The sequence below is a fragment of the Asparagus officinalis genome, chromosome 8 (genome assembly GCF_001876935.1).
Source record: "Asparagus officinalis chromosome 8, Aspof.V1, whole genome shotgun sequence".
Lineage (NCBI taxonomy): Eukaryota > Viridiplantae > Streptophyta > Magnoliopsida > Asparagales > Asparagaceae > Asparagus > Asparagus officinalis.
In genome coordinates, this window is record NC_033801.1 from 94,486,610 (window position 1) to 94,496,713 (window position 10,104).

The 10,104-nt window shown below is 35.2% G+C and overlaps 1 protein-coding gene across 2 annotated transcripts; it reads left to right on the top strand.

Moving 5' to 3' along the window:
* LOC109820072 (26S protease regulatory subunit 7-like) lies at nucleotides 1,914-9,722 on the top strand. 2 transcript variants are annotated; one of them, XM_020386140.1, is made up of 11 exons: nucleotides 1,914-2,020; nucleotides 2,241-2,261; nucleotides 3,012-3,093; nucleotides 5,145-5,236; nucleotides 5,330-5,407; nucleotides 5,500-5,561; nucleotides 7,427-7,571; nucleotides 7,753-7,971; nucleotides 8,073-8,254; nucleotides 8,883-9,058; nucleotides 9,390-9,722. In XM_020386140.1, the coding sequence occupies exons 1-11, from the start codon at nucleotides 1,958-1,960 to the stop codon at nucleotides 9,545-9,547; spliced, it is 1,278 nt and encodes a 425-aa protein (XP_020241729.1). In that variant the 5' UTR covers nucleotides 1,914-1,957; the 3' UTR covers nucleotides 9,548-9,722. The 2 variants fall into 2 exon arrangements, with proteins under 2 accessions (XP_020241729.1, XP_020241728.1); XM_020386139.1 differs by lacking the exon at nucleotides 1,914-2,020 and having other exon boundaries at nucleotides 2,124-2,261.

Here is a 10,104-nt window from a genome sequence, read left to right on the forward strand (position 1 = left end):
GTAAGGGTGGATCCATCATCTAAGTCTATAATCTGTCCACCATATAATGATTGTAACAAACTTCGAAGGCCAATTTCCTTCAAGCATGGATCAATAAGAACACCAATACCAAAAATATGAGGAATAGGCCTAAAATACTTATTAAATTTACTCTCCATTTGAAAAATTATATTTCCAAAAGTATCATCCATACGATATTTTGCAAAAAATTTTTGAATATTTAAAATTTGTAAAGCAGCTAAAGTAATAGTTGGATAATAACAACCAGATAATAACATAGTAGCATCATAAAAAACTTGTAACATCTCATTTAATTTACATATAACTGTCCATTCATCTTCAGTTATTCCATAAGCACTACCAGAGCTAGAACTAGAAGCATAAAAATTTATAAAATCATTTATAATTTCTTTATATTCTATTGCTACAGATAACATTGCATAGGTGGAATTCCACCTATGGTCAACATCTTTTGGAATTAGTCTAGGCTTATAATTTTTTCTTTTACAACATTGTTTCCATCTTTTAATTCTCATTTCAGAAGCATTATGCATATTAGTAACTGTTCTAACTTTTTCTATCATGGGTTTAATTTCAGAAAATGCACTTTGAACAATTAAATTTAAAATATGACAGATACATCTAACATGAAAAAGCTCACCATGACATGGCAATGACAAAGTTATTTTCAGAAAATCAACAGCTACATTATTATTACTTGCATTATCTAGTGAAAGAGTAAATATTCTTTGATCAATTTCTAGTTTCATAAGTTCTTCAACAATTAAATTTGCAACATTAATACCAGTGTGTGACTCTTCAATTGCAATAAAAGAAACAACTCTTTTAAACATTTTCCAACTTTCATCAATCCAGTGTGCTGTTATACATAAATAACCAGTTTGCACTCTAGATGACCAAATATCAGAAGTTAAAGAAAATTTGCAGTTTAAATTTTTAAAATAAGAAATTATTTTTCCCTGTTCCTCAACATAATATTTTAAAATATCACGTTGACAGGTTTGACGAGAAAATTTTGTAAATGCAGGATAAAAACCATCTCTAAACATATCTTCAAATTCATCATCTTCTACTAATTTAAAAGGAAGGTTTTTAAGAACAATAAACCTGATTACGCATTTCCGGGCTCGGGCAGCGTCATAATTCCAACTGCCGAGGGTACCTGAAGAGGATGATTGGGAAAGCATAGACTGCCGGATATCACCTTGTAGATTTTGGCCTTTGTTGTGTTTTTCAATATGCCGTTTGAGATGGTTGGTGCCGCTCTTATGATGAGCTTTGAATATCTGGCCGCACAACGCACATTTCGCATTCTGAGAGATGATCCTACCGTGTTCATCCTTGGTGACGTCTATCTTCTCAAAAAAATTCCATACATCAGACCTCGGCCTTTTTGGAGCTCTTGGTGCCGTAGATTCGTCACCACCAGATTCAGGATTAACACCGGTAGGATGAGGAGTTGTTGTAGGAGGACTCATCTCTGGATCGGTAGGAGTTGCATGTTGCTCTTCATAATCAGACCCAGAAGCCATTTGTTGGAAGTATTAGAAAATACAAAAGATTATAGGATAGTATATTATTGTATAAGAGAGTAGTAGAGAGAGAAATAGATGAGTTTTGTTGTGAGAAAATGAATTGAAACCCCCCTCTATTTATAGAAGCAGCCCCTAGGTAAATGACCAAAAAACCCTCGAAAAATAACCGTTTTTTGACCGTTTTAAGGGGCAAAACGGTCAAAAGGCCAAATCTGGCCGTTAGGCCAGATTTGGCCCGGGCCGCCCGGCCCGGGCCCGGGTTTTGCCCGGGTTTCCGGGCCCGGGCCGGGCCCGGGCACGACCGGGCCGGGCCTGGGCTCCGGGCTTTTTGGACACCCCTACCTAAACCTATCTCCTTATTGGAGCTCCGATAAGAGAGAGAGAGGGAGTCGAGATCTCCAATGGCTCCCGAACCAGAAAGCGAGCTGAATGAGAAAAACCCTCCTCCCCTCGATGAGGACGACATCGCCGTGGCCCGGGTTTTGCCCGGGTTTCCGGGCCCGGGCCGGGCCCGGGCACGACCGGGCCGGGCCTGGGCTCCGGGCTTTTTGGACACCCCTACCTAAACCTATCTCCTTATTGGAGCTCCGATAAGAGAGAGAGAGGGAGTCGAGATCTCCAATGGCTCCCGAACCAGAAAGCGAGCTGAATGAGAAAAACCCTCCTCCCCTCGATGAGGACGACATCGCCGTCCTCAAAACCTATGTATGTAATCCCCTACTTAGGGTTTTCTATCAACTTTGGAATATTTTAGTTCTAGTTTTAGGGTTTGTTAGTTTTTTACTCGCCAAGTTTGATTAGATCTAGGGTTAGCTTTCAATTTTGCTTGCATCTTTTCGTTTTTCCTTCCCAATCAAGAGATTTCTATTGCGTCAATATTTCTGCTTGTTAATAAAAAAAGACAAGATTTTGTGTAGGATTAGGTTTTACATCGCAGTTGTTGGCTTTCTCACCCTGTTTTTTTTCCTGCAATTAATTGATTTCTATCGGGTGATATTCCTCTTGATTGATCAAAGTTGGGGTTTGGAGGAGATTTTGGTCTCTCATAAGTGAATTGTAAATATTTAATTGCTTAATTGTGTTGTTCGGTAATGATGATGTTGCTTGAAGTATTTTTAGTTATGTCAAATTATGATTATTCTTGAAACGTTCTCAAAACCTTTGTAATCCGTTCTCTCTTGTTTTCCTTTGCCTTGAATTAGGCTCGAGTTTACATTTCTGGGGTTCTCCCTGCCCTCCCCATCAAAGGATTTCTATTGGCTAATTAGTTCGTTTTGTTCATCAAAGATGAAAAGTTTGTTCTTTTTAAGCATGATCTATTCCTTTTTAATCATTTACCTTAATTTTATTTCATTTGTTGAACAGTGCTGTTAGGTACTTAGTTAAAATATATTTTTTTGTTCTTAAATGCATATAAATTTTCATGTTTTGTATAATGTACTTGTTTGATTTCAGGGACTTGGGCCGTACTCAGCAAGCATCAAGAAAGCGGAGAAGGAAGTTAAGGAGGGGGCTAAGAAAGTTAATGACTTATGCGGTGAGCACCTTTGCGTCAGGAGTCGTGTCATATTTTGTAATCCTAGTGAGCATGAGATCATCCAAAGTATAACTTACGTGTTATTAAGAAGTTAACTATCATAGTTAGCGATGACTATGAACATTGGTTGAAAGGAAATAATCACACCGTGATCTACTGTATTTATTCTGGCTATGACTTGAATGGGGACAGATAAATCCACTGAAGGGGCTCTGAATTGGAATGTCTCAAGTGTATGAGTCATGATCTGGTATGGTTAATGTGCATCATTGACGTTTTAATAGAAAGAGAAGATCAAATAGTCAGAGAAAAATGTGAATTATGAGGTAGTGCCTTTTTATGTAATGAGCTTGATTTTCAACTGAACTAATGTTCATTCATTCGGGAGAGTACTTGTATAGAGCTACCACATTACTACTATCATGATCACTTGAAACAATACCTATAGGATTTTTTTCTATTTATCAAGTCATTAATTGGTAGTTTGACTGATGTGGTTAATTATGTTTATGTCGTGGTGGTACTAGTAGAATGGACTATGAAATATGTGTGTGTGTGTGTGTGTATGAGCTTTGGGGTGGGGCAGTGAGGGAAAAGTAGGTTACTTTATGTGTGTCCTTGATTTGAAAAGAGCAGACCAAGTCTCTTTACTAATGGTTCATCCTCCCAAACAAGGAAGTTAAATGAGTATTATCACATAAGAACAGAGCATGGTAAGTGGTTGGTATATCATTTATTTTTAATATCAACTATATTATGTGCATTGATCTTCAAGTGTTGGTGTGAATCATTATTTCTAGTTATGTCATTTTTTGAGAATTTGGGGTATTTATCAATAGATTCCCCCTTCTTATAATGGTAGTGCTGAGTGCACAATCATGATCATCAATACCTATCATTATTTTATTTTTCCATATAACTTTGCAGAAATTTTCTTTCCTTCATTGGAAAATTCCACAAAACTAAAGTGATGCCAACGATGACGAAAGTCCTAGAATTTAGTTCAGCAAGGATGGTTTAGTTTACAGACTACTACATAATCATGGTGGCTTTAAAAGTTCTTTAGTAGATAACTTCAGTTGTTTGTTTGCGAATTTTATTTTCTGTAAATGGGGTTTTCTGTTTGTAGGCAAACTTCTTTGGTTGTTAGTCATGAATTCTTTAAATTCTAAGGTGACTGTACAAGGAAGATTATGGCAGCATTAGTCATTGCCAGCATATTTTAAGACTCTTTACGATGAATCCGTATGGATCACCGACTCTGATTATATGATATATGTATTTCACTCTTTAAACACTTTTCTTTTTAAAGTTTTGAGTATACGTAAAGGCGTCAGAAGCCAAGTTTTGTTTATTTCTATTATTTGATTTTTAAAATATTCTGAGCATATATCAAAGCCTCAGAACCCAAGTTTGATTTACTTCAGTTCTTTGTTTCTTGTTCAAATAGACATTAAATTCTTCATCCTTCAGTCCAGGTTCACATTTGTCTAGTAGATATTACAGCAATTTGATTTCATATTTGTTGACCTGCATCCCTCAGACATATGTCAAAGATATTTCACTAAGTTGATGATCTTCTAGGTGTAGCTTGGTATGTTTTGAATATCCACTTAGTCAATCCTAGTTGCACAGACTATTAACTTATAGAAGCTCAAAGTTGCATAAGTTATGGTTTGTTGGAGGAGACTTGACATTAGACTGTTCAAAGATAGAGAACAATCTTAATTGAAGGTGATTATAATTGTTATATATTTTAGGTCATCTGACTTATTGCTCCCTCTCTCTGGGGATTTGTTGACCCGTTAATTGTTATGAAGCTGAATGGGACTTCAAGAATTACTATGGAGTGTCAATGAATGCAATAAATGTGAATACTTTTTCTGCAGAACTTTAAGACAAATGAGATAGTCAAAAACCTGAGTCTTCATTAAAGAATAATGTAGAAACCAAAAACTGATATATGCATGTTTGCCAAAGGCTATGTAGGATTCTTTTTGTGGGTGTGTTCCTCCTCTTGTCTTAACATTATTGTTTAAATGATACAACAGGGATCAAAGAGTCAGACACTGGTTTAGCTGCTCCAAGTCAATGGGACTTAGTATCCGACAAACAAATGATGCAAGAAGAACAACCACTCCAGGTATGTTACTTGTTTGTGTCAGGCAGTACCTTGTTGATTTACTTCTGCAGGGGTATTTTGAGTTCCTAAGTGGAATATCTATTTCTGTTACAGGTTGCAAGATGTACAAAAATTATTAACCCAAACACTGAAGATGCCAAATATGTGATAAATGTTAAGCAAATCGCCAAGGTATAAGCTGTGTATATATGATACCTCCTTACATTTGATGTTCACACAATGGGCTGTATTTGTAACTTATAAGTGATTTATCTTATATGCAGTTTGTTGTTGGACTAGGTGACAAAGTTTCTCCCACTGATATTGAAGAAGGGATGCGTGTTGGGTAAGATCCTGGACCTTTAGGGCCTGTTTGTTTCGTTTCCCCCAGAATCCAAAACCCACTTTCCTTCACTTTTTCACTTGCCCCAACTTTCTTTAACCCACTTTTCTTCACTTCCTCCACTTTCCCCCAATAATATTGTGACAACTCATCCCATCACATCTCATTTCTTACTTTTAAAAATAAACTAAACACAAGAAATGAGTCACATCAATCAACTCATCTAACTCACATCACTCAATTTTCCTTTATTTTCTACCATCTTTAAAAATTACTCACATCATCCAATAATATGGTGACAACTCATCACATCTCATTAAAATTTCCTTTCATCCATTTCCTCCCAAAAAACTAAGAAATTGATTTTCTTAATTATGGGTCACATCATCCAATAATATAATGACAGCTCATTTTCTCTCATTTATTTTAAGAACCAAACACAAGAAAAAACACAAGAAAATATCAAAAAAACAAAAAATTCATCTCATCCAATAATATGATGACAACTCATTTTCTCCCTCACTTTCTTTCCGAATTTTGACGAACCAAACATCAAAAAGTAGAGAAAAAGATCAAAATTCATTTTCTTTCCCCCACTTTCTGCAATTTTTTGCGAAACAAACAGGCCCTTAGAGTATTAGCTAGAAATTTGCTATTAACCTTTCTATCTATCAATGAATTAGTAGCTTGTTTGCATTTTGCACCTAGTATGTCTTGAAATGGTTATAAGGATGTCAGTAAATAGTAAATACAAGTAATCTAATATTTCTGAACCAAATTTGACTCTGTATATCTGAAATATCTGAGAATGCATCCAAATAAGTAAGGGTGTGTACAAACTGTTTATAGATTAATCTATTTACTGTGGCGTAATTTATTACAAGAAACCTCTTCAGCTAAAGGTTGAAGTTATTTTTCCTTCAAAACATCAACCATTATCCAAGGTATCCGGATATAGTATCTAAATGGAATCCGAGTAGATATCTCTTTTTTTATCAAATACGTAAGGGTGTAGCCAAATTCTTCTTGCTGGGAGCTATCAAAAGTATTAAAATGGAATTGGTTTTTAGTATCTTTTGAATTGGATATAAGGATGTCTGTAAATACAATTAACCTGATCCAAATTTGACTCTGTACATCTGAAATATCTGACAATGTATCCAAATAAGTAAGGGTGTTTACAAACTGTTTATAGATTAATCTATTTACTGTGGCATAATGTAATACAAGAAACCTCTTCTTCAAAGATTGATTTCCTTCAAAACGTCAATCATTATCCAAGATATCCGGTTAGCATCTAAATCGAATCCGAGTATATATCTCTTTTTATCAAATAGTAAGTGTGTAGCAAAATCCATCTTGCCCGAAAGCAACTAGGATTTCGTAAAATGTTCCATGTCATAATTCTAAAATACTCAGTTGCTAAAGCTTTAGCATGACTGAGCATAAAATCATTGTCACATCGTTATTCAATTTAGACTTAAGTAGATTTAGGGTTTACTATGGATCAGATATGATTTTAGTATATCATTTTGTTGTATCTGATTTTTCTTGATTTTCTTAATCAAATGGAAATATGCGAAATTAAGAAGTTTAAATATCGTCCTGTATTTTTCTGTTTCGTCTTCATTTTTCTTTATCAAATGGAAAACGGACTATGTGCATACTTGACTTTAAAAATGTGGAGTAGGTACTGTGTTCTTGTATGCATAACTGGATGTGTTAGTCTAACATTAAAAAGTATAACCTTATTATTTTGTCTGTGTTGTGTGGTTACTAACAACAATAATTATATTTTATATTTTTATTATGTTATAATTATTTGTATGTTTAAAGAGTTTTTTCTTGGGTGATTTTTTCTATTGCAGAGTTGATCGGAATAAGTATCAAATTCAAATTCCTTTGCCGCCTAAGATTGATCCCAGTGTTACAATGATGACTGTAGAAGAGAAGCCTGATGTTACATACAATGATGTTGGTGGATGCAAGGAGCAAATAGAGAAGATGCGAGAAGTAAGTACTGCCATCCATATATTGTTCAAATTAAAATTAGATCAACCTGTACATTTGTACCGTGGTTGCTATCTTGTGTTGGGAGTTAATCTCCAGGATTAATGGTGCATGTAATTGCTATGATTAATTGCAACCGCTGTCATATCTTTAATTTGTACTGCTTATTATTTGAACTTTTCAGGTTGTGGAACTTCCCATGCTGCATCCGGAGAAATTTGTTAAGCTTGGTATTGACCCACCCAAGGGTGTTCTCTGCTATGGTCCACCAGGAACCGGTAAAACACTCTTAGCTAGAGCTGTAGCCAACAGAACGGATGCATGCTTCATTCGTGTTATTGGAAGTGAGCTAGTTCAAAAATATGTTGGTGAAGGTGCTCGAATGGTCCGTGAACTCTTTCAGGTGGTTAAACTTGTGCAGAATGAATCTTATTTTCTGTATTACTCTCCAATCCTTCTTAAGAAATAGTCCTCTGTCTTCTTTATTGCTGATTTAATTTGTAGATGGCTCGTTCCAAAAAGGCTTGCATTGTGTTCTTTGACGAAGTTGATGCAATTGGTGGTGCTCGATTCGATGACGGTGTGGGAGGCGACAATGAAGTTCAGCGCACTATGCTTGAAATTGTTAATCAACTAGATGGGTTTGATGCCCGAGGAAATATTAAAGTCCTTATGGCAACAAATAGGTAATTTCATGCATTTTGCTGCTGATTGCTTATTAGTTAATTATCTTTTCGTGAGAACTATTAGTAAATCTGCTTGGCTTTTCAAAACATTTATTGCTTAGATCCATGTGCTTTGGTACCATGGGTGTAAAAAAATGAATTTTCAATCAGACTGACGAGATTTATTTCAAACTAAATGGTAAAGCAATAATCTTTGCTTGTAAGAGCACTGTTTGTATTCTAGGATCCATCTCCAGAATTCTTTCGAAATTGTGAGACTGGTTGTTATCTTTATGTTGGAACTTGATTTGTTGAACTTGGAACATAACAGAAAAAATGTACTGCATCTGCCTTAACCTAACAGATGCATTAGAAATGTACATATGCAAGTTCCATTAATTTTTGTCATTCTTTTTGTTTGATTGATATAACCTTCTATTTTGAGATTCAATAAATGTAACATAGGAATAGGATGGACTGATCTCTTCAGTGCTTTAAGGTTAAGATGGATAATCTTATGCGTTTGTGTTAAACCTCAGTGCTTGACCTAGTTTGCACCGTGTTGTGGATTTTACATTGCCAAAATAAAACTTGCATTGAATATATTTTGCTGATTTTATCTCATTTTGCCCAATGCTGCTGTCTGCAGACCTGACACGTTAGATCCAGCATTATTACGTCCTGGGCGGTTGGACCGTAAAGTTGAGTTTGGACTTCCTGATTTGGAGAGTCGGACACAAATTTTCAAGATCCATACAAGGACGATGAACTGTGAAAGGGATATTCGATTTGAGCTGCTTGCTCGGCTGTGTCCCAACTCCACTGGTAAATGAACCTTTTATATTTTCCTCTTTCAATTAATATATCTTTTACAGTCCTTGTTGCTTCTGGTATTGAAGTGGTATTCAAGTAACCATTCGGTCTTTTATAAGCTCAGGATTTTAAGCAATTGCATCAGGGCATGCATGATCATTAGTATATAGCTTTCTTGAATTTATGCATGCATGGGTTTCCATTTACTTTTTATCATACTTTTCAGCAGTTAATGTTTTGTTGAACTTTAATCTATATATATGAAGGTAGGAGCACAGTGCGTTACTGCATTTTTAACTGTTCAATGCAGTGCCTTATTTTATTTCATTTTTATGCCTTGTAGGAGCTGACATTAGGAGCGTATGCACTGAAGCTGGGATGTATGCGATCCGTGCACGAAGAAAGACGGTCACTGAGAAGGATTTTCTCGATGCTGTCAACAAAGTAATAAAAGGCTATCAGAAGTTTAGCGCGACTCCGAAATATATGGTGTACAACTAAGTTAATCGTTTTCTATGGATGGGGAAGGGCATGAGTTGATGACAGTTTCTGATTTTTATCTCGCCATCATGATTATGGGAAAGCTGAAACTTCCAAGTTTATATTCCTACTAGGATTTATGCACCTGCAATGCACGTGATTAAATTAAATATTGTGATTAAGTATTTTTGACTTATTTTTTTACTAAAATTTATTTCTTAATTTCACTTTGATTGTTTTTCTCACTTATGTTTTCAAACTTTACTGTTGTGGTTATTTTTTTAATGTTTGTTTGAATGAGTTACACCAAATTTAAAATTTTTCATGTAATAATTGAACTGACAAGAAATAGCTATAATCTAAAGCTAATTTGAATTTTCACGTTATTTAGATCGGTATGAAACCAAGCTTGGTTTAAGAAGGTATAATGTTATAAAAGTAAAAAGCACTTGAAAAGATAATGTTATAAAAGAAGGATGAATAATTAAAGCTAATAGGACAAGATGATTAATTAAAAGTGGGTTAGAATGAAACTAAAGAGGATATAAATTTTGTTGCTAATCACTGATAGACTTTAC

Excerpts from the sequence above, each read along its gene's own strand:
- LOC109820072 (XM_020386140.1), top strand. The coding sequence starts at position 1,958 with ATGGCTCCCGAACCAGAAAGCGAGCTGAATGAGAAAAACCCTCCTCCC. Across the intron at positions 8,255-8,882 it reads GTCCTTATGGCAACAAATAG|ACCTGACACGTTAGATCCAG; the intron begins GTAATTTCATGC and ends TGCTGTCTGCAG. Across the intron at positions 9,059-9,389 it reads GCTGTGTCCCAACTCCACTG|GAGCTGACATTAGGAGCGTA; the intron begins GTAAATGAACCT and ends TATGCCTTGTAG.